Source organism: Bacillus rossius, chromosome 6, assembly GCF_032445375.1.
Source record: "Bacillus rossius redtenbacheri isolate Brsri chromosome 6, Brsri_v3, whole genome shotgun sequence".
NCBI classification, from domain to species: Eukaryota; Metazoa; Arthropoda; class Insecta; order Phasmatodea; family Bacillidae; genus Bacillus; species Bacillus rossius.
This window is the reverse complement of record NC_086334.1, coordinates 83,498,196-83,523,742: the sequence shown is the minus strand read 5'-3', so window position 1 is coordinate 83,523,742 and position 25,547 is coordinate 83,498,196. Positions and strand designations below refer to the sequence as shown.

Below are 25,547 nucleotides of genomic sequence, written 5' to 3'. Positions count from 1 at the left end.
GCAGTTGAAATGCGACGCTCTGCAATACGTGACAAGAAGAATATTTCTTTTCAAGTCACTCAAGAAGTTTCTGACATTGTAATAGATAAAACGACGATGAAGATACTCCATGCTTATATTGTAACGATTTGTATAGCCGCTCGAAGCCAGGAGAAACATGGTTAAAGTGTTCAACGTGTAATATGTGGGCTCATAACGAATGTGCTACTCTTTCCAAAACTGCAAAGCAATGCAAGCCTTAAACTAGTGTGTCATTTTAGCCACACATACTAGGGTAAAATGACATATGGTACTTTTTCTTCATGTGACTTTAATTTTATGATGCGAGTTAAATTAAAATAGTTTAATGAGTAGAAGTGATGTGTGATATGTTTGTCTGTCTTAGAACACAGCCAGCATTCATCTAAGAAATATATATTTTTAATTATATGGCATTTAATAAGTAGTATGTCATTTTAGGCCAGGTTCCCCTATATCCCACAGACTTGAAACTCGGAAATGATGATCCTTATATTACACAATCATGTGAGAATGAAGTTTTCATAAATTCAACTCCCAAGGGTGCTTTAGCCCGGGTAACGCCGGGTACTTCAGCTTGTGCTTAATAACATACCGAAAGTTGACCGCTCTAGACCTAGTGTGTATCACCAAAAACTTGCAGTTAATTCCTAGATGACAGCGACTTACAGCAGTCCGTCAATATGCTTTCCATTTACACAGTTTTTAACGTACTCTCCATATAGGCATCACAATAATCTAGAAACGCTATTCGAAACACCCACGTGAACAAATACTTCAATGTTGAATACTAAAGATGAAACTAAAATAGAGAACGTTAATGATTTTTTAAACCAGTCATTTAAATAAAATTATGATTTACATACAGAACAAGGGAACAACGTCAAAATCATCTGTATAAAAGTTCTTGCTTATTCATTAAGCTTTAAGTAAATTTAACTATAAAGAGTCTAGCACAATTAGTTGAATAGCTAGAATAGCCTAAGTGTCGGCGTGTGTGCCGTCCTGCGGCGGTGCTCGAATCGCAACAAGCCGGCGCGACGTGCGTTGCACGCGACCTTGATGGCCAAGTTTCAAAGTTCCGAAGATTTTGTTTAGGGATTGCTGCAGATATGTTACGTTTATTTGATTTAACACATTTGAGTTAAATTAACGCAAATAAGAAAATAATTTTATTGCTTTTCCCCTGTGAAATGGCTCCATAAAATTGCAATAAAATTATTTTTTGGAACTTGTCAACAGGAAAACCCAAAAATACCAAGTTTAAAAATTATGTTTATAACTACCTAAAACAAATTGGGTAGGCTTTCCTTCTCATCAATAACGATTTGAGATTTTACTTGTAATTTGGAATGGGAAAGTGGAATTACTAATGAGCTTTAAAGTCATAACTCTAGGGACCGGACATATGACGTCACAGTGCAGATGAGGCAGGATATCATATGAGATCATGTTTTTAGCATGTAAATTTTTAAGAAAAAAATAACCACTGTGAAGACAAAAAAACTGATTTAGAAAAATTAGCTACCTAAATTATTATTAATACCAATACTAATCAACAAATAAGTATATTATATTTCTTGACTTATTCTATCACTTTAAAAAGTATTCTATTTATATTTTATCCAGGCTACTTTTTCTATTAGAAACAAACACTAATAGTTTTCAGAGCGCCAATTAAGGTTTGTATTTATTATAAGTAAATATTTTTATTATGAGGTAATATTATAAAATAAAATAAACTTTTGCATCTATTTAATTACATTAGTTAATTAAAGCTTTTTACTAGCGAATTTGACCTGATTATTTATATCTTTGTTACCTGTGATTAAAATGCTCCTACCCAAACGACTTGCCATGGATCCCAGAGCAGTACACATTGCGACACTCCGAATGCTCTAGCTATCAAATCGATTACTGTAGACTCCTAGATATATACAATTAAAAAGATTAATCAATATGCAGAAACTAAATTTAAATGACTTTTATGTATGGTCTTTTAAGTTTCTGCAGTTTATATAATTTTTATTATATTCCAGAAATTCGGTAAAAACATTATTTCGAAATTTGTGTTGTTTCATCTTGCTTATTTTGCATAGTATATATATATATATTACTTCTATACTACCACATATATAATAGGTGTTGTGAAATTTTTTTATTTGTTACCTTAAATGATACAACAAAAACAAGTTTGTAGGATTCATGTTTGTGGAGCACTGCAAGGAGCTGCTATTTATTTATTTTATTTATCGACTTTGTTGGTGGCAAAGTTAAGGGCATACGCCTTTTCTTACACTTAACCACATTAAACATTTACATTTCTCTACATCATCATTACATATCTACACTAATATTATAAACAGGAAAGATTTGTATTTTTTTGTGTGTGTAGGTTTGTAATGAATAAACTCAAAAACTACTGTGCCGACTTCTAAAAAAATTTTCACTATTAGAAAGCTACATTCACCCTGAGTAACATAGGCTATATTTATTGCTAGAAAAGATAAGGAAGGAATCTTTACAAAAACTTTAGTAACGTAATCCAATGTGTAAAAAAATGCCATAAAACATCTTATGTCGCATGCGCTGCGGAAACTATTGATGATAGAACAAAAGTATGTCCTATACAATATTAAAGAACATATCAATAACTACAAAAAACTTTGCGATACTATATGTCCAACTATTATAGTTATGTCACAATAACCACTTTTTACATTTTAAAAGTTGATAGAAATACCGACCAAAATTAGACCATGTTATTCATACTTCTGTTTATTTATTTTTTTTATTTTTTTATTTTCATATCCTTTGACCCCATTTCTGGGGTATGATACATGTCAAGTACATACAGGAATATATATATATATATATATATATATATACATATAAAGTTTCACAAAAAAAAACAACAAAATATACAATTTCACAAAAAACAAAAGCACAAAATATATAATTTCACAAAAAACAAAAACACAAAAATATACAATTTCACATAAAAAAAAAATATACAATTACATTTTACTTATAAGTTAACATAAATTACAAGTGGGATTGAATTTACCCTATAAAATCTTTGCTATTATTTTTTATTTTTATAAAGTCTTCTACATCTTTGAAAGGATAAAAAAACTGTTTTTCAGCTATTTTTTTAACTCTATTGCAAACAATTTTTTATTATTAATATTTTTAACATGCCGAGGTAGACTATTATATAAGCAGATTCCCACATAATTACAGTTTTGGGCATATTGGCTGGTGGAGTGAGATGGTATTCTGAGGTTGAGTGTAGTTCTTGTTTGATACGGGTGTATGTCACTATTTGTTTTGTGTAGATGTATGTTATCTTTCATTAAAATCATTAGCTGGATAAAATATTGACAGTAAAAAGGTATAATTTTGAGATCTTGAAATAGGTGTCTACAGGATGATGATGGTTTCGAAAATGAAATTAGTCGAATTGCTTTTTTCTGAAGATTAAATATTCTGTTTCCTTCTGCTGTGTGTCCCCAAAGTTCCATGCCGTAACTCATAATGGAATGAAAATTTGCAAAATATGTAGATCTTACATAGTCTTTAGACAATAACATTCGAATCACCCTAAGACCATAACAAGCACGGGTTAGTCTTTTAACAGTGTTGTGTTCCTTATCCAAATAAATCATATTGTTTTCAAGACTGTTTCAATTCCTGTAAATTACTTTTTGAATTGTTCAAATCGGCTATTCCAATCAATGCGAAATTAATAAATCATAGAAATAGAAAAAATAAATGCTGTCGCGTTGTGCATGTTATTCATACCTATTTATTAATCCTTATCCAAATAAATTATTTTGTATTCAAAATTGTTTCAATACCTGTAGATTACTTTTTGAATTATTCAAATCGTGTATTCCATTCAAAATATATTACGAATTTAAAAAGTCACAGATACAGAAAAGGCGCGGCTAGCCTGGCATCGCAGGGGTGCGGGAGAGGGGCGGGCACATGAATGAAATAGGTAGCCGCGCGGTCGGCTCGCTACGCAGAGGACGAAACCGACATTGAACATTTTTTGACTATTTAAATTGCAAATTTTTTTCCAAGTTAAAATGTTTTTCTCAGAACTAATTATAAAAAGTTTATTCACGCTTTATTGTTTATTTTTTATAGTATTCTCTCACTTTTTCAATAGTAAGTATTTATCAAAAGTTATATTCTTATTTTATCTGATTAAAAAAATTCAACGTAATGCCTAGGAAAAAAAAGTCTCAACTATCTAAAAGTTGCTCCCAAACGAGATTGGCAAAAATACGACGTATTGGAGAATCATCTTCTGAAAATTCAGATCGTCTCGCAAATCAGAGAGCGTATGCTTCGCAATCGCGGGCCACAGAATCTAGCGCCAAACGTTCGCAACACCTTGTTCAAAATAGTGACAGAATGTCACAAGCACGTACAAGGGAATCTAGCGCCGAACGTTCGCAACGCCTTGCTCAAAATAGTGACAGAATGTCACAAGCACGCGCGAGGGAATCTAGCACCGAACGTTCGCTTCGTCTTACAGCACAAAATGCCAGATCGTTCCAACTATACGAACGACAATCGAGTGCCGAACGCTCGCAGCGACTTATTGCACAGTGAGAAAGACAACAATCGTTAACAACTAGAATGCGTAATATTTTTTTTTTTCCTAACCTAACTAAAACTAAGTGTGTTTGGGAGGGGTCCGGGTTAGGGAGGGACCTAAGTGCGTCTCAGGCCGAAGCCTATACGCCTTAGTCATGCTGGGATTAGCCATGCAGGGAGAGGGTCGCATGCATCGTGTGCTAGGAGGGGATTGGCCAGCCATGGCAGCGATTGGCGCCATGACTAATTCCCCTCACTCTTAACTCTAGACTAAACTACTTGATAAGTTGGGCCCAGGTAAAACCTGCATAGACACAGGGAAAACCCTGGGCACTTTCATGCGGGATGCCAAATTTCATGCATTAATTTCAGGCAGGTTCAATACGGGAGAAAGAAGGATGGTTCAGGAAGAAGAGTTGGTCAGAGCAGAAAGAGTCTACCATGCGGGGTTTGGGCGCTTGGACTTAAATGTCCGCATTGTTTGTTGTTCTGCAGTTCTGGATCTTCTGACCAGGGACGCGAGCGCCCCTGGTGGTGGCTGGCCACACCGGGCCACCCACTCCGCCTCCAGTAGCACCTAAACTAAAAGAAGAAAATTAGAACACCTTACTTACTAAACATATACAAACAGAACATATTTCACTATGTGTACGCTCTGCTAGTGCGGAGCGTAGGCTACATTATTTAAGATATTTTAAAGCTAATAACTTAATATGAATTAAACTATTATATTTTTGGTATTTTATTTTTTTTTTTTGTTTTTATTATTTTTAATTTTTCTCTCTTAGCCTAATATATTATATTACTTTATTTAGTATCTTAATATCTACGCACTTAAATATAGTGGTAGAACTGCCAACTAATATATCAGCATTCAGTTACGATCCACATATTGATTATGCTCTCAGAACAGCATCCAAATCGGAGCAATGAATAAGGTTTGTCCTAAATGTTTTGCTAAAAAATGGAATGATTAAGCGAGCGGTATGTGCTGCGCGTCTGGGAAAGTTATTCTTTCTAATATTAAAGAGCCACCAGAACCAATAAAAAGCTTTTGACTAATAATCACACATATTCCGCGCATTTTTTTAAATAATGCACGTAGATACAATAGCCTTTTTCAGATGACTTCGTTTGGGGCGAAAGAAATTAGAGAGGGAAATTTTATGCCCACCTTTAAGGTAGAAGGGCAAGTCTATCATCTTATAGGTAGCCACTTACCACCAGCAGGACAAAGCCCTCCATTTCTGCAAATATATTTTATTTCAGAAGCTGACCAACTATCATTGCGATAAAACATGGCCCCTATGCTAAAAATAGATTTGATTAACGAATTGCAGACCGTATTAAATAGCCACAACATGTACATACGAAGTTATAAACATAGTATCGAATTTAACATCCCTGAAAGTTTAAAATTAATCATTCACTCTGATCGCACACCTCTGGCAGAATACCAGGGCAGATATAACGCTCCTTCCATAAATGATGTGGCCGTTCTATTGGTCGACGAAGACAAAGGACCCAGGGATATTGTACTGCATGGTAGAGACGGACAACTAAAACGAGTGTCGGAATTGCACCGCACCTACGATCCGTTACAATATCCACTAATATTTGAATCAGGAGACGACATATATTATGTGACTATTCCTCAGCAGAATGCCTTACGAAATAAGACGGTGTCATGTATTCAATATTATGCCTATCGTTTAATGATTAGGACCAACTGTTTTAGCACACTGCATTATTACAAAGATTTGTTTAATCAGTATTGTGTGGATATGATGGCGAAGATGATTTCAGAAAGGTTAAACTTTATTTGCCGAAACCAACAAAAGCTTAGAGCAGATGACTATATTCATTTGAGGGATGCTTTGAACCAAGACGCAAGCGTAAATGCTGCCAATATAGGTCAGCATGTTATCTTACCGTCATCATTTACTGGGTCTCCGAGGTATCTCCACGAAAAGACGCAAGATGCTATGAACTTTTTCCCGGTCAGCGATCTTTCGAACGGTATGACATCATCGCTCAAGTGTTTCACTTAAAAATGAAAAAAAAAAAAAAAAAAAAAACCTCATAAAAATAATCACAAAAGACGCGATTTTTGGGCCGGTCAAATGTTATATGCTTACTGTAGAGTGGCAAAAAAAGAGGACTGCCGCATTGAAAACATGCAAAATATAGTGTAAAATCCACCAAAAACGACACTCACTGCGTTTTTTGACCTGTGCAGTAGTGACGGATTTGCTAAAACACTACTCTATCACGAAGTCCCTCATTACTATACATGGGATAACAATAAATTTTCTAGAAGGAAACGTGGCCAAGACGTAGTTGGACACCCCGGCATAAAAAAAGATGCGGCATTGGGAAGAGTGTACAGCATTCATCCTTCCCAGTCAGAATGTTTTTATCTCAGGATACTACTTCATCATGTACGTGGCCCAACATCGTATCAGGACTTAAAAACAGTTGATGGAATTGTTAAAGAAACTTACAAAGCCGCTTGCCAAGATAGATGTTTGCTGGAAAATGATAACCAATGGGAAATAACTTTGAGAGAAGCTTCGATTTCTCAATGTCCGTTAAAGCTGAGAGAATTGTTTGTGGTGATATTATAATTTTGTTTCCCCCCGGAACCTCTCAACTTATGGGACACTTTTAAAGACGATTTGTGTCAAGATATCAGACACATAGCCCAACAACAAGGTCAAGATTTTGATGTTTATAATGAAGGCTTGATACAGATCGAAAACAAACTTTAGAGAATTGAACGACAAAAATTTAAGATCCTGATAAACATTTGGTTGAATGTACGGGATCGTGTCTCACGGTTATGGTAGCTGTGGAGATAATTTAAATTGGCCGACAGATATTGAGGGTATCCCAGCCGCAGTGTATTGTAAGCAAGAATCAGCATGTGCATATCACGCCCCTGTGTGAGTCTAAACTATTTCAACTGCTTATAGTACTGAGTTATATGGTCTCGTGATTTTAGGTTAAAAAAATTGGTTGTTAGTAAAGTCGGTTTACGGACGATAGTTTAACGTGACAACGTCATAACAAAACATTGATGAAATGATTGCATACTTTTATGAATAAAATTGAATCATTTTTATTGAATTATCACTATTTGGTATGGATACAAAGAAGGATTGAAATGAAATCTACAATTTAATTGATAAATTTACTTTTATTTCACTCATTAATTCAAATATGTAAATTACTTTACCGAAGAGATTATTTTAACTATAACTTTTATACATGTTTGCTACTTAACTTCAAGATCGTCTAGAATGTTTTACGCTTTTTCGCAATTACACATTTAACGACGAAGTTTGTTCGTCGTGAAATTAAACGTAGAGTTTAATAAAAATGCCCTAGCAGTTAATAAAATAAGTATTAGTAAGTTAAAGAAAGAATTTCGGCTTTAATCTCCAACCCAGACGCTCGTGGAGCGCTGGGGCCGAGATTAAAATTCGTCGAGAATATTTTACGTTTTTATGTCTTCCAGTGCTCAAAATGATATGCAATTGTGGCCCCGGGCACGAAATTTTATTTATAATTCATTAATAATAACGCTCCTCGCGATAAACAAAGTAAAATATGTATTAACGAGTGCCTGGTTACCGCGGAAGCGGGTAGATAGCATGATTAGTTCGGTTCGCGTCCGTCACCGTAGATGACAGCACCGTAGGGGAATCATATTATTTCGTTTTTATAATACGAGTTTATAACAAAGACGCGTCCCAAATACACCAAACGTATTTATGATGTATCACAATATTTTTTAAATCATTGTGCAAAGTATCCCGGGTTTAGTTTGAATTATTATGTGTAACTGTAAAACACCATTGTTCGTACAAAAGAGGATAAATAGCGCGATTCGTTCGGTTCGCGTCCGTCACCGTAGATGACAGCACCGTAGGGGAATAATTTAATTTCTTTTTTATAATACGATTTTATAAAAAATACGCATCCCAAATACACCAAACTTATTTATAATGTGTTACAATATTTTTTAAACCTTGTGCAAAAGATCCCGGGAGTAATTTGAATTATTATGTGTAACTGTAAAACACCATTATTCGTACAAAAACGTATTTGAAAATTCAATATTACTTTTAAATAACCGTACCGATTGTGCTGAAAATCGGTGGACGATCGTTAAATTACATAATATTAATAATTCAAACGACGAAAACATGATTGAAAAGTCAAATCGATGGTTGTTCCAATCGAGTGGAAGAGAGATGCGGCGCAAGCGTACAATGAGCGTAACGGGACACATCGATTTATTAGACATTTTCACGTCAAAAATTAATCTTACACAGGAGTTCTGGAGATTCTGAAGTCGTTTTGCTAATTTATCAGTCAAATCAGGAAACAAAACATCGCAGTAATCAAAGTGCGGCATAATTAAGAATTGAATAAGGATGGTTTTAATGCTGGGAAGGGGGGGGGGGGGGGAGAAAAAATTTATAAGCATCATAAGCAATGCACGGAGATCTCTATTTTCTTGCTAATTTGCATTACCTGATCCTTCCAGGTTAAAGTTGAATTTATCATAACTCCCAGGTTTCTCACAACCTAAGAGAACTGAATATGTATTCATCCAAGTGTCAAGTTATTACGTTTAAAAGAAGTTACTTTGGATATCATGAGAGCAGAGTCGATTATTATGGCCTGTGTTTTGTCAATATTCAACATGAGTTTATTGGCACTTACCCATCTCAAAATAGAAGCAATATCATAATATACAAAACTAATCGACTGATTAATATCAGTTGCTTTAGTATGAAGATAAATCTGAACATCTAAACATCATCTGTGTACATGTGATATTGGCAAGTAATGAGGCATTTAAGTAAGTCATTAATAAAAATTGCAAATAAAAGTGGACCAAGAATCGAACCCCGAGGAACTCCCGCTTTTACAAGGAGCCAGCAGGACAATTCACTATCAAGGACGACACATCGGCAAAGAACGTTAAGATGGGATTCGAACCAAGCCAAACTCTATGAGAGAAGTTGTAGAGAACTGAAATTTTACTTAGTAATAGGGCATGGTCTGCCGAATCAAAAGCTTTACTGAGGTCAAGCAGCGTTAAAATCGTTAGTACCCGCTTATCAATAACACGACGTATATTATCCATAGCATTAATTAAAACAGTAGTGGTACTGTGACCAGGTCTGAAACCTGACTGGAAAGTATCTAAAAGATTTCCTTTTCATAGGTATGTACATGTTTGCTGATGCACCAGGTGTTCAAGAGCTTTGGAAACAGCAGGTAGGATGCTTATAGGGTAGAAGTCTTTGGATTATTCTGGAGATTTAATTTTTGGAATTGGTTTAATAAACGAGTACTTCCATATAGTCGGATATTGACCTGTAGTAAGTGTTGCATTAAAAATGTGCTCCATAACAGATACAACAAATGGTGACATTATATGCAGCATTTTAATGGATATTTTGTCATTACAAACCGCATCACTTTTAATGCGACGCAGGGCCTTCGCAACATCTAAGCACGACATAACCGCACGTTTTCTGTGTGATGCACAAGGTTTGCAGCAGAAAACTTTTGATATGTTACTAAAAAATGTTAATTCTACCACTGTTGAATTTGATATGTTACTAAAAAATGTTAATTCTACCACTGTTGAAAAATACAGCGTTTATATATTTTTTCTTACATTAAAAACCTTAGTTTCCTAAGACCGAAATTTGCCCCAACCCGAGCAACTTTAGGTTCCCGCAGTACAATACACACTACGTCGCTCGGAACCTTTCACTGGTCAGATCAATTGAGTCAGAGCAATATACCATTTTAATGCTTAAGAATCATGCAACAATCTTTTCTAACGTCTTTTAAGTCGGTCCATTCAGGTTTATGTTATCTGTATTTTCATTCATTTGATAATTATATTTCATAATATGAAACATTTTTCAATTATATCACGTTGAATAATATATTTAGATAAATTTTGTTTGGTTCACTACAGTAATAACGTTTACGGAATGCAATATTGTGGAGCACTCAAGAAGCTATTATTCAAAGTTTCACTTTACGTTTTTGGTGTAAAGCACAAGGTTTGCGGAGGTTAATTTAACATGTAACTAGAAAAAGATGATATTACAACTGTACCAAATCTCAGTTTGGGGTGAATATTTCATAGGTTACAAAACCTCGATTTCATGGGAGCGAAAGTCACCCCAGCCTTTGCAGCTGTAGCACTGTCGCAATACGTACACAACAATGCTACACTCGGATCGCTCTAGCGATTTAATCAATTACTCAAGCCTCTTCAAATATATATCCCTTTTTAGCTTACGAAATATGCACAATTTTTTTTTAACGTAATTATTACATCGGACCCTTTATTTTAATGTGATTCATATTTTTATGTCATTGATTGAGATAAAGAAAAAAACACTTTTTTTATTACTTCATCGATTTCTATCATACCTTTTATACTAATATTTGGCACATGTTTTAACATAAATGTGTGAAATAGTGTTTCTAGATTATTTTGATGCATTTATGGAGAGGCTATATTAAAAACTGAGTAAATAAGAAACATTTTAATGGACTGTTGTGAGTCGCTGTCATCTAGGACGTAACTGCACGTTTTCGGTGATACGCTAAATGACTACAGCGGTAAACATTCGGTATATATTTAGGATAGTTGACTCTACCACTGTGCAAAAATTCATCTTTGGGCAAAGTTTTCACAAACTTTTGTTTCCTGGGATATAGCTTTCCTGTAGCCTTGTATGAACCCAGTTAACTAGCCCCCCCGGGGGGGGGGGGGGGGGAAGGTCAGTTGGTGGCCCTGAGTGAATAGGCGACCGCCGCACGAACAATGAGTGACGCGACTACAATGACGGACTGCGAGGCCCCTTCAGGGCTGAGCACGAGCGAACAGCCGGTTACCACGGTCGGGAGGTCTCTACGACCGACAGCCCCCCCTCCCTCCCTTGACGAGCGGCACCAGTACCCGCGGGTATTTCCAGCGCTCAAAGGAGCACACGTGCCAAAACCGCGGCCGTCACGGCTCCATCGCCGAGTATCACCGCGCGGTCAAGGCGCCCAACACTCGGGCCCCCTGTAGTCCAGGAAACCAAGACTTAAAAAGGCACAAACCTGTGAAAAATTTGTCCAAAGCTGAATATTTGCACAGTTGTAGATTTGACTATGCTTAATAACATACCGAAAGTTTACCGCTGTAGACCTTGTGCGTATCACCGAAAATTTGCATTTAAGTCCTAGATGACAGCGACTTACATCAGTCCATTAAAATGCTACCCATTTGTACAGTTTTTAATTTAGACTGTCCATAAAACTACCAAAATAATCTTGAGACTCTAATACAGCCATTAATGTTGTAAAAAGCATAAATTGTTAATATTAAAGATTTGATATTAAGCGATTAATTCATGATATATTATTTTCTATCTTTGCCACTCAGATAAAAATACTATTTACACCAATTTGAAGAGTCCAATGCGAAAAATGTCCAAATAAATGTTTTTGGTTATACCTTTAGCTTTAAGACAATATATTTATACAGAGTCTAACGTAATTAGTTGGCTCATTAAAGCGGCCCGAGCGTTGCAGTGTACTGCGGCCGTACTGATCTCTCACGGCCACCGCCGTTCCAGCGCGGCATTGCGACACACTGCGTACTGCGACACTCATTCAACTGGGTCTTATTTAGGGATTACTTAAAACAAGGCTAATTCATATGAGAGGGTGTATGTTACATGGAATGAGATATGCATTTTTTTTTCTTATATGAATGTTTTTTGATACAATAAAATTAACAATAAACGATTTCTGCTTGGAACTTGTAAATGAAAAACTCTAGAGGACCTCTGGTTTTATATCTGCATGGATTTATTCTGTTTCAAAAATTTTATTATTAAAAATAATTTTTTAGCAACAATTTTTTTAATTTCTGATACATCGTTTTATTTTCGATTAGAACAATGCAAAATTTTAATGTAGCCTGTATTCGACAAAATGAAAAATTATATATTTACTTCTTTAAAATCAGTTTACTACATAAAAATTGAATAAAACGATACATCGTAAATGTACTCTGAGTTTTTTTTTCACTTTTACAACATAATTCCTATAATAATAGTTTTTTTTTCAGAAAATAAATAACACACGGTGTTGTAAAACGTATAGGTAGCATTACATATTCAGTTTTTTTAATAAGTTAATGTATTTGAGTGCTGCGCCTAGCTGACGTCGTTGGATTGCTAGTGGCAAAGAGCGGTGGTGGATGTTTTTGCAAGAGTTTGACCGTATTTTTTTATGACCCTACCTGTAAGAGAGTGTTCGTACCAGAAATCCTAACGGTTAAGGAAACTATCCATTCTCTGTAGTCACGTACGGGTGTGCTACTCGCGCAATATCGTCAAATATCACAACTTTCCGGGACGTTCGGTCATTTCTCGGTTAGCTCTGGTTTCACCATAGTAAACGGAACAAAATCTTGTCTGTAGTGATTTCATATTCCTATTACCGTAGTAGTATGGCGTTTTAGGACAAACCAAGTTTGCTGTATACTGGGAGCCTACTTAAAAAAAGTATTTATAGAGTTATTAAATTATTTACGAAACAAAATTTTGTGGATCGTTTGGGAAATTATCATTAAGGACTTAATTGCTCGTTATTGGTGTGATCACAAGGGATCATCGGTAAACTTTTGACATGTTACTAAGAAACGTTTATTCTACAACTGTACAAAGTTTCTGCTTTGGGATAATTTTCCATGTTTCTTAACAGCGAAATTCGTTCCGACCCCAAGCCGACTTCGGCAACCTCACAGTAGTACACACTACACGGCTCGGATAGCTTCAGGGGTCAAACAAATTGTATGAGACCCTTAACAAATATATCCATTTAAAGAAGAATAAATATGCAACAATGTTTATTGAAAGCGATTTTCACGTAGGGCTCTTTATATTTATGTAAGATGTATTAACTTTTCTGTAAATTTGAATGAAAATGAATTTCTCAACTTTAATGATTTAAATTGTCTATTTTATATAAAGATGTTAAAACTGTGTACTTTTTATTACTATCCTCAGATAAAACAATGTTTCTAGATTATTTTGGGTTCCATACTGTCAGTCTACTCCATAAACTGCATTTGCAATATCCATTATTGTGGATCGTTGCAAAAAAATTGTCCTTATGGGCTTAACTGCTCGTTTTTGGCGTGACGCACAAGGTTTGCATCGGTAAACTTTTGATATGTTACTAAAAAACGTTCACTCTACAACTGTACAAAGTTTCTTCTTTGGGATAATTTTCCATGTATTAAAAACCTTTGTTTCTTTACAGCGAAATTCGTCCCAACCCGAGCCTACTTCGACAACATCGCAGTAGTATACACTACGCGGCTCGGATCGCTTCAGCGGTCAGACTAATTGTATGAGACACTTAAAAAATATACCAATTTAAAGATGAATAAATATGCAACAACGTTTACTCTAAGCGATTTCCATGTTGGGCTCTTTAAGTTTATGTAAAATATATTTATATTTCCTAAAAATTGAATGAAAGTGAATTCGTTAACTTTAATGATTTAAATTGTCTATTTTATAGACAGATGTTTAAACTTTGTACTTTTTATCACTATCCTCAGATAGGGCAATGTTTCTAGATTATTTTGGGTTCCATACTGTCAGTCTACTTTATAAACTGCATTTGCAATATCCATTATTGTGGATCGTTGCAAAAAATTGACATTTTGGGCTTAACTGCTCGTTTTTTGTGTGACGCACAAGGTTTGCATCGGTAAACTTTTGATATGTTACTAAGAAACGTTCATTCTGCAATTGTACAAAGTTTTTTCTTTGGGATAATTTTCCATGTATTAAATACCTTTGTTTCTTTACAGCGAAATTCGTCCCGACCCGAGCCTACTTCGACAACCTCGCACTAGTATACACTACGCGGCTCGGATCGCTTTAGCGGTCAGACACATTGTACCAAGCTCTCAACAAATAAACTAATTTAAAGTTTAAGAACTTTGCAACTACTTTTTTTAATGTTTTCACATCGGGCTCTACGTGTTTTTGTAATACGTATTTTCATTTGTGCCCTTTTTTTCAGAACACCTCTCTTCTAATATTATTGAATAAATATCATATTTAGTCAAACGTAGTGAAAGATTTTTAAATTTAATCATTGAGAATAATGTTTTGAGTAAGTTTTGGTTTGCTATTCTGGAAGTATACTATAGTAATTACGTTATAGTGCCATATTGTTGAGTGGTCAATAAAGTATTATTTAGGACTTAACTTCTCGTTTTCGGTGTTCCGCGCAAGGTTTGCGGAGGTAAACATTTCAAATGTTGCTAGAAAACTTTAATGTTACCACTGTTTAAAATTTCAGTTAGGAACAAAATTTTACAAAGATTAAAAATCTTCGATTTCGTGGGAGTGAGAGTGGCCACAGCGCTTGCGGCTGTGGCTCTGTCGCAGTGCGTAGACGACATTGATAAGCTCGGGAGTCTCTAGTGATCCTATAAATTAATCTAGACTTTTGAGAGATATGTCCCTGTAAAGCTTAAGAACTATACAACAACTTTTGTTAAAGAAATATTTGCGTAAGACCCTTTATTTTTAAGTGAATTGTCTTTATATTGCCTTGACTGATGTAAAAAAACTTATTTCATTAATTGAACATTTTTTTTCTTACCTTTAATATTAACTTTTAGAACTTTATTCATTATAAATGTGAGAAGTAGTGCTTTAAGATTATTTTCATATAGATATCGAGAGTCTACGGTAAAAAGTGCGAAAATGGGAAGCATTTTAATGAACTGCTGCAAGTCGCTGTCATCTAGGACTTAACTGTAAATTTTCAGTGATACGCACAAGGTCTACAGCGGTAAACTTTCGGTATGTTATTAAGCATAGTCGACTCTACCACTGTGCAAAAATTCAGCTTTGGACAAATTTTTCACAGGTTGAAACCTTTGTTTCCTGGGCTATCAGAGGGATTCGTGCTGCACAAACCCCGACCAACTTCCTCCAGGAGGAATTCACAGCCCTACGACTGTCTGTCTATAACTTGTGGTTTCTGGAAAACCGCGGGACCAGGCAGAAGAGCGAGGGCGCCTCAGGCCTGCGATCCTGAGCGCATCCGCACCCTACGCGAGCTCGCAGGCGGCTCATAAGAGTGGACGACTACAGGCGTCCGGCGCCCCACGCAGTGCAGCAGGTGCCAGCGCTTCGGCCACTCACAACAGAATGGACTCGAGCTAGTTATTATTTCAACCATGACAATACAAACAATTTAAACATAATTTCCAACATGGCCTGCATTCCCTTTCTCTCATGTTTGCTGGCGACTCGTTGGCCACTACTCTGGTAACAAAATAAACTCAGTTCAGGCACGAGTAGGAAAAAACCATACACTGCTCCCAGTCCACGACAAATCTCTCTCATACCTTGGCCATAAGATAAACACAACAGGTCTTAAAGAACAATCATCCTCGGTGAGCTATTAATTAAACCTAATGTGTAGCTAGTATTAAAATACATAAACCACATGAAAATTACATTTATAACTAATATATTATTACGACAGGCTGCCCTCTGAACACTAACAGTCCTAATAATACAGGCAGCCTCAGTCCTTTTTAAGTTCGCTAGTTCACGAAGAGACCAGTCAGTCGACGCCAATATAGGTACTCGGGCAGGCAATGGGTACTACTGCCTCTCGGTCCGCGGCTCAGCGATATGGCCGCATCTCCAGGCGATTGTTCATCTCGTCCAGGAATGCCTGAGCTTGTGCCTGGTCCTCTCTCCTCATCTGGGTCCTGGGCGCAACCCCAGGATCAGCCACGACCAGCGGCCTGGACTGCGACTCGCTCGCGGCTCTGCTACTCGCTGGTGACCCAGTACCAATCCCAAACCTCTCCCTGGACTCCGGGTGTAGGGTACCCACTGCTGATCAGCAAACGGTGCTTTAAGTTGTGGTACTCGCCTTGGTCCTCAGGCGAGTAGGGACTCACTAGGCAGGTGGATAGTTGGCAGACCTGGTTCCAATCTCCAACACTTGCTCAGTCTTCTCGGTCGCTATATCACGGCCGTTAGGTGTCACATGAAACCAAGCCTCACGTAGCCAGACCCACCGACGCTCGTGCAATGTAACTTAGCCTCACACTAGAAACTGAGTGAATCACTCCGACGGCAAGTAACTGTCCATGGTAATGATGTGACCGTAGTTCACATCTTACAAGTCTGAAAGAAGACGTAAGTTATAAAAAAAAATATTTAATAGCAAAATAATTGGTGAAATTCACTGTTTATTTTACAGTTTATTTTCAGTGGTTGTGCACAATAGTTTTCTCTCAAAACCGCTCGCTTGAAAAGAGACTTATTATGAAAGCAATTATTTATTTAGAATCGTTAACTTGCATTAAGGGCTCCGCCTACCTGGTCACACAGACGGTGCGCAGAGCTTCAGGAAAAACAACGCGATTTCAAAACTACTCAAGATATCCGAGTGGGGTATGTTTACGAAAGGCATTTAAGAGTTCGCTGAGGCCCGAAAAGTACTTTTAATTTTGGATCATGTTTTTAAACTGTATTTCTAGAAGAGTTAAAATGGCTAAAACGCATGTTTTCAGAGTAATTTTTAAGCGTAAAACAACCAGTACAGATTATTAAAAGCACTTAAGGGGCTTACATTACACCTTTATCTTCATTTATCGGCCATATAATGTTGCGGTCACCGCTCAAATTTCACAGTTATCCTGTGACGACGAGAAGACTACGCGTCAATTCAGAGCCTTGCGCTTAGAGGCGATACCGCGCTAGAAATACCATCGAGCGTCGCACTTATCATCCCGCCTCACTAACACACATACACCCTTGACGAGGCGGGCCCCTTAATGACTTCGGTTGTTTCTTAAAAATAGTTACATATAAGTCCAACACTATAATGATTTTCAATATTACACTTTGTGTCTTACAACTGTCGTTGTAAGTGTGACGAAATATACTAAAGAACAGCTGTCGGTATTTATTCAGAAGATTTCACAGCCCAGCTTAAAAATGTGGATGGTACAAATTGTAAAGAAAACATTGGGCTAATGCTGGAATCAGAAGTTATGTGTGGCCAATCCTTAGTTTGATCCCTGTGAATTAAAATGTATAATAAAAATATGGCTGCAGTGGTCCATGATTAGTTAGTGTTTTTTTAAGTACTTATTTTTCACACTTAAATAGTTTCTGGTTAATTGCTAAATAGAACTTTCAATTTTGTATAATTATTGTAAAATATTTCTTTCTCGATTGAGAATGAAGAAATAAATTATTACATTCAAGCCCATTTCGCGAAAGCTACTTCAGTCATTCGGCGAACTTTTTTGTTGGTAAAAGTATATACAAAAGATCTCACGGCCTAGCTAAAAATTGTGGATGGTATAGATTGTAAAGAAGGCATTGGGATAACATTGTAATCATGTGTTGTGTTCGGACAATCCTTAGTTTGATCCCTATGAATTAAAATTTATCATAAAAATTTGGAATGCAATGGTCCATGTTTAGCTAGAGTTTTTTTAAGTACTTATTTTTCAAACTTAAATATTTTAGGTTTATTGCTGAGCAGAACTTTCAAATTTGTATACGTATTGTAAAACATTTCTTTCTCGGTTGAGAATGAAGAAAAAAATTATTTTATTCAAACACATTTCGCGCACGCTACTTCGGTCATTCGGCGCACTTTTTTGTTGGTAAAAGTATATACAGAAGATCTCACGGCCCAGCTTAAAATTGTGGATGGTACAAATTGTAAAGGATACCTTTAGATAACATTGGAATCATGTGTTATGTTCGGACAATCCTTAGTTTGATCCCTATGAATTAAAATTAATCATAAATATTTGGCTGTCGTGGTCCATGTTTAGCTAGTGTTTTTTTATGAACTTATTTTTCAAAATATAAATATTTTCTGGTTTATTGCTGAGTAGAACTTTCAATTTTGTATACTTATTGTGAAACATTTCTTTCTCGATTGAGAATGAAGAAAAAAATTATTTTATTCAAGCCCATTTCGCGCAGGCTACTTCAGTCATTCGGCACACTTTTTTGTTGGTAAAAGTATATACAGAAGATCTCACGGCCCAGCTTTAAATTGTGGATGGTACAAATAGTAAAGGATACCTTTAGCTTACATTGGAATAAAGTGTTATGTTCGGACTATCCTTAGTTTGATCCCTATATATTAAAATATCATAAAAATTTGGAATGCAATGGTCCATGTTTAGCTAGAGTTTTTTTAAGTACTTATTTTTCAAAATTAAATATTTTCTGGTTTATTGCTGAGCAGAACTGTCTAATTTGTATACGTATTGTAAAACATTTCTTTCTCGGTTGAGAATGAAGAAAAAAAATATTTTATTCAAACACATTTCGCGCAGGCTACTTCAGTCATTCGGCACACTTTTTTGTTGGTAAAAGTATATACAGAAGAAATCACGGCCCAGCTTAAAATTGTGGATGGTACAAATTGTAAAGGATACCTTTAGCTTACATTGGAATAAAGTGTTATGTTCGGACAATCCTTAGTTTGATCCCTATGAATTAAAATTTATCATGAATATTTGGCGGTCGTGGTACATGTTTAGCTAGTGTTTTTTTAAGAACTTATTTGTCAAACATAAATATTTTCTGGTTTATTGCTGAGTAGAACTTTCAATTTTGTATACTTATTGTAAAACATTTCTTTCTCGATTGAGAATGAAGAAAAAAATTATTTTATTCAAGCCCATTTCGCGCAGGCTACTTCAGTCATTCGGCACACTTTTTTGTTGGTAAAAGTATATACAGAAGATCTCACGGCCCAGCTTAAAATTGTGGATGGTACAAATTGTAAAGGATACCTTTAGCTTACATTGGAATAAAGTGTTATGTTCGGACAATCCTTAGTTTGATTCCTATGAATTAAAATTTATCATAAAAATTTGGAATGCAATGGTCCATGTTTAGCTAGAGTTTTTTAAAGTACTTATTTTTCAATCTTAAATATTTTCTGGTTTATTGCTGAGCAGAACTTTCAAATTTGTATACGTATTGTAAAACATTTCTTTCTCGGTGTAGAATGAAGAAAAAAATTTTTTATTCAAACACATTTCGCGCAGGCTACTTCAGTCATTCGGCACACTTTTTTGTTGGTAAAAGTATATACAGAAGATCTCACGGCCCAGCTTAAAATTGTGGATGGTACAAATTGTAAAGGATACCTTTAGATAACATTGGAATCATGTGTTATGTTCGGACAATTCTTAGTTTGATCCCTATGAATTAAAATTAATCATAAATATTTGGCTGTCGTGGTCCATGTTTAGCTAGTGTTTTTTTATGAACTTATTTTTCAAAATATAAATATTTTCTGGTTTATTGCTGAGTAGAACTTTCAATTTTGTATACTTATTGTGAAACATTTCTTTCTCGATTGAGAATGAAGAAAAAAATTATTTTATTCAAGCCCATTTCGCGCAGGCTACTTCAGTCATTCGGCACACTTTTTTGTTGGTAAAAGTATATACAGAAGATCTCACGGCCCAGCTTAAAATTGTGGATGGTACAAATAGTAAAGGATACCTTTAGCTTACATTGGAATAAAGTGTTATGTTCGGACTATCCTTAGTTTGATCCCTATATATTAAAATATCATAAAAATTTGGAATGCAATGGTCCATGTTTAGCTAGAGTTTTTTTAAGTACTTATTTTTCAAAATTAAATATTTTCTGGTTTATTGCTGAGCAGAACTGTCTAATTTGTATACGTATTGTAAAACATTTCTTTCTCGGTTGAGAATGAAGAAAAAAAATATTTTATTCAAACACATTTCGCGCAGGCTACTTCAGTCATTCGGCACACTTTTTTGTTGGTAAAAGTATATACAGAAGAAATCACGGCCCAGCTAAAAATTGTGGATGGTACAAATTGTAAGGATACCTTTAGCTTACATTGGAATAAAGTGTTATGTTCGGACAATCCTTAGTTTGATCCCTATGAATTAAAATTTATCATGAATATTTGGCGGTCGTGGTACATGTTTAGCTAGTGTTTTTTTAAGAACTTATTTGTCAAACATAAATATTTTCTGGTTTATTGCTGAGTAGAACTTTCAATTTTGTATACTTATTGTAAAACATTTCTTTCTCGATTGAGAATGAAGAAAAAAATTATTTTATTCAAGCCCATTTCGCGCAGGCTTCTTCAGTCATTCGGCACACTTTTTTGTTGGTAAAAGTATATACAGAAGATCTCACGGCCCAGCTTAAAATTGTGGATGGTACAAATTGTAAAGGATACCTTTAGCTTACATTGGAATAAAGTGTTATGTTCGGACAATCCTTAGTTTGATTCCTATGAATTAAAATTTATCATAAAAATTTGGAATGCAATGGTCCATGTTTAGCTAGAGTTTTTTTAAGTACTTATTTTTCAATCTTAAATATTTTCTGGTTTATTGCTGAGCAGAACTTTCAAATTTGTATACGTATTGTAAAACATTTTTTTCTCGGTGTAGAATGAAGAAAAAAAATATTTTATTCATCAGATTTCGCGCAGGCTACTTCAGTCATTCGGCACACTTTTTTGTTGGTAAAAGTATATACAGAAGATCTCACGGCCCAGCTTAAAATTGTGGCTGGTACAAATTGTAAAGGATACCTTTAGCTAACATTGGAATCATGTGTTATGTTCGGACAATCCTTAGTTTGATCCCTATGAATTAAAATTAATCATAAATATTTGGCTGTCGTGGTCCATGTTTAGCTAGTGTTTTTTTATGAACTTATTTTTCAAACATAAATATTTTCTGGTTTATTGCTGAGTAGAACTTTCAATTTTGTAAACTTATTGTGAAACATTTCTTTCTCGATTGAGAATGAAGAAAAAAATTATTTTATTCAAGCCCATTTCGCGCAGGCTACTTCAGTCATTCGGCGCACTTTTTTGTTGGTAAAAGTATATACAGAAGATTTCACGGCCCAGCTTAAAATTGTGGATGGTACAAATTGTAAAGGATACCTTTAGCTAATATTGGAATAATGTGTTATGTTCGGACAATCCTTAGTTTGATCCCTATGAATTAAAATTTATCATGAATATTTGGCGGTCGTGGTACATGTTTAGCTAGTGTTTTTTTAAGAACTTATTTGTCAAACATAAATATTTTCTGGTTTATTGCTGAGTAGAACTTTCAATTTTGTATACTTATTGTAAAACATTTCTTTCTCGATTGAGAATGAAGAAAAAAATTATTTTATTCAAGCCCATTTCGCGCAGGCTACTTCAGTCATTCGGCGCACTTTTTTGTTGGTAAAAGTATATACAGAAGATCTCACGGCCCAGCTTAAAATTGTGGCTGGTACAAATGGTAAAGAAAGCCGTTGGCTAACATTGGAATCATGTGTTATGTTCGGTCAATCCTTAGTTTGATCCCTATGAATTAAAATGTATAATAAAAATCTCGCTGCAGTGGTCCATGTTCAATAAGTGTTTTTTTTTTTTAGTTATTTTTAAAACTAAAATATTGTCTAGTTTATTGTTGTGTAGAACTTTCAAATTTGTATACGTATTGTAAAACATTTCTATCTCGGTTAAGAATGAAGAAAAAAAATATTTTATTCAAACACATTTCGCGCAGGCTACTTCAGTCATTCGGCACACTTTTTTGTTGGTAAAAGTATATAGAGGAGATCTCACGGCCCAGCTTAAAATTGTGGATGGTACAAATTGTAAAGGATACCTTTAGCTTAAATTGGAATAATGTGTCATATTCGGACAATCCTTAGTTTGATCCCTATGAATTAAAATTTATCATAAAAATTTGGAAGGGAATGGTCGATGTTTAGCTAGAGTTTTTTTAAGTACTTATTTTTCAAACTTAAATATTTTCTGGTTTATTGCTGAGTAAAACCTTCTCTTTCGTATGTTTATTTGAAATATATATATATATATATTTTTAGATTGAGAATGAAGGAAAAAAGTATTTAATTCGAGCACATTTCGCGCAGGCTACTTCAGTCATTAGCGCACTTTTTTGTTGGTAAAAGTATATTCAGAAGGTCTCACGGCCCAGCTTATAATTGTGGATGTTACAAATTGTAAAGGATACCTTTAGCTAACATTGGAATCATGTGTTATGTTCGGACAATCCTTAGGTAATTTTATTCCCATGAATTAAAATATTTATAAGATTTCTTTTTCAAGATTTTTTATTTAGGTTGACCATTATCTCTTAATTATTTTAATAAAAAGTGTTTGCGGGTTTTAGTAACTATACTACGTGTTTATTAAATGATTTGCCATTGTTTTTTTAATTTTTTTTATCATTTTGCTATGATGTTTTTGGTTGCGGTAGTATTTTTCTCTGCCCATCACCCTGCGCCATCTTGTTTCCGGTGTTGGTGTTGGTATATACAATATAGAACTTTACCGAGCTCTGAAACCTCTATATTTACAATGGTTTACTTTCCCAGAACATACACTTATAAAATCATTAATTTCCCGTTTAATACGTTTTTACAAAGCGGAAAAGTCCCAAAATTCACAAATTTTTTTGTTATATTCCTCCTGATAAACTATGTTTTAATGCTTTTATTTTGAAAAACGTTCATTGTTTACATTTGCAAACGTAAGAAAATAACTTTATGGCACCATAGATATTGATAGTATCAGGAAGACTGTGCACTTAACTAGTAGCATCTATGGCCAGCAACAAGCGAGACTAGTGGCGCAAACTAGCAATGATTATGAAAATGGTGCACGCGCTTTACCAAGCATGGATCTCATATTTTGTGCATTCATTTATCTTTGAACTAAATATACCAGTTTGTTATTGTTTTCTTACGATCGGATTGTTTTGTATTTTACGTTTCTCAAGTTAAAATTTTATTGAAAATTGTTCTGTTGCATAAAAAGAAAACAAGCAAAAATTCCTGATTTTCTTTATACAATAGCCTAATTTTTTTAATTTCTAATTTAGGCTTGGTGACTTTTCCCGCCCTCCAAGAAAGGACTTCATAACATTTTGTAAGGCCACTGTTTCTTATGTCAGCTTTTTTATTTATTTATTTATTTCAAAATTCGTTCAACAGATTCTTAAAAGAATATAGAACATGTCAATAAAGTCAACAAAAATGAACAATACAATCAAATTAATTAAATCATAATATCACATCAAATTAGTACTAATTAAAACAAAAATATAAATACATCAATATACAAACAAATCATCATAAGTTATTCTAAACATTATTATAATATTCATTTAATGTATAAAATGAATTTTCTAATAAATAGTTTTTGAGTAGAATTTTAAATAGTCTTGGGTTGCAATGGGAGATTGCTTTTAGTTTATGAGGGAGTGCATTGAAAAGTTTTATGCCAGAGTACAGTGCACCTTTTTGATACCTTGATGTATTATTACTTGGCACATGCAAGTCGGATTTATTTCTGGTGTCATAAGTGTGTATTGCACATATCATTATTTTTAACTACAAAATTAATTAATGAGTATATATACTGACACATCATAGTAAGTATCCTTAGATTCTTAAACAATGGTCTACAAGAATCATAGTGATTAACATTAGACATTATTCTAATAATTTTTTTTGTAGTAAAAAAACATCATTAGCATAGGGTGATGATGCCCAAAAAATGATCCCATATGACATTACAGAATGAAAAAACGAAAAATATATTTGTTTTAAATAAAAAACAGATACAGTTGCTGATAACGATTGAAGTGCGAAACAAGCTGAACATAGTTTAGGTATCATTTTAACTATATGTTCCTTGCCACACAAGGTATTGTTTACATGCAAGCCTAAAAATTTAACACTATTTGCTTCTGTAATTTTAGTATCACTATAATTCAATTGAACTACAGGGTTAGACCGTTTATGTAAGTGAAATTTTAAGATACTTGTTTTATCAATATTTAGAGTAAGATTATTAGCATTAAACCATTGATTTAATTTATCACATACACTATTTAATGTTTGAATTAATTCTTGATTTTTAATGTTATGACACAATATGCTAGTGTCATCTGCAAATAAAATTACTTCAGACTGATCAGTTATAAAAGAAGGAAGATCATTTATATAAATCAAAAATAATAATGGTCCCAGGATCGACCCCTGAGGCACACCAAGATTAATTAACCCTTTATTTGAGTGAACTGTACTATGTCTATTATCAGAAATTTTTACTAGTTGATACCTATTTGACAAATAAGATGTAAACCAGTGGAGCGCAGTATTTCTAATACCATAAAATTGAAGTTTATTTAGCAAAATTTTGTGGTACTTGATTATGGACTGTATTTTACATTTCTGGTGGTTTTATTATATGTATATATAATTATGAATTCATATATTTCATTAATATAATGCAGTTATTTACACATTATGTATTTAAGTTTAATCTGACATTGGTATGCTAGATTGAAAAAAAAAAATTTATTATTGCCATTCCCTTTTCATACACTTTCCGGCATCATACACCATTTTTGTGCCCTCCGTTGACAAAGTGTATGACAGGGGTTCTACTGTATATATATTTTTTGGGTCATAAGAATATTGATTAAGAATAACTTTGATATGAAGGATAATAATTTTTTAATATGTAGATAAGTATAATGGTTCAGATCTGTTAAGAATTGTTATTAATTACTTTGGTTAAATTTCATGGAAAGCCTTAAAATACTTATTTTCTTGAGATACTTAATTATTAATTTGTGGGTTAACTCCAGTTCATAATAATTAATTTTGATATTTGATAATTAATTTCAGTAATTGTTTTGTTTAAAGCGGTGTAGACTACAATTTTTAAACAAAAATTTCTAATATGGT

The 25,547-nt window shown here is 34.4% G+C and overlaps 1 protein-coding gene across 1 annotated transcript in view; it reads right to left on the bottom strand.

Annotated features, from left to right (window-relative positions):
- Positions 1 to 3,131: 3,131 nt before the first annotated feature.
- LOC134533339 (uncharacterized) overlaps positions 3,132 to 25,547 on the bottom strand; it is a 176,104-nt gene continuing 153,688 nt past the window's right edge. Inside the window, exon 5 of the mRNA XM_063370861.1 lies at positions 3,132 to 5,206. Within this exon, the coding sequence (XP_063226931.1) occupies positions 5,094 to 5,206 (113 nt within the window). The 3' untranslated portion in view covers positions 3,132 to 5,093. The remainder of the gene's footprint in view (positions 5,207 to 25,547) is intronic.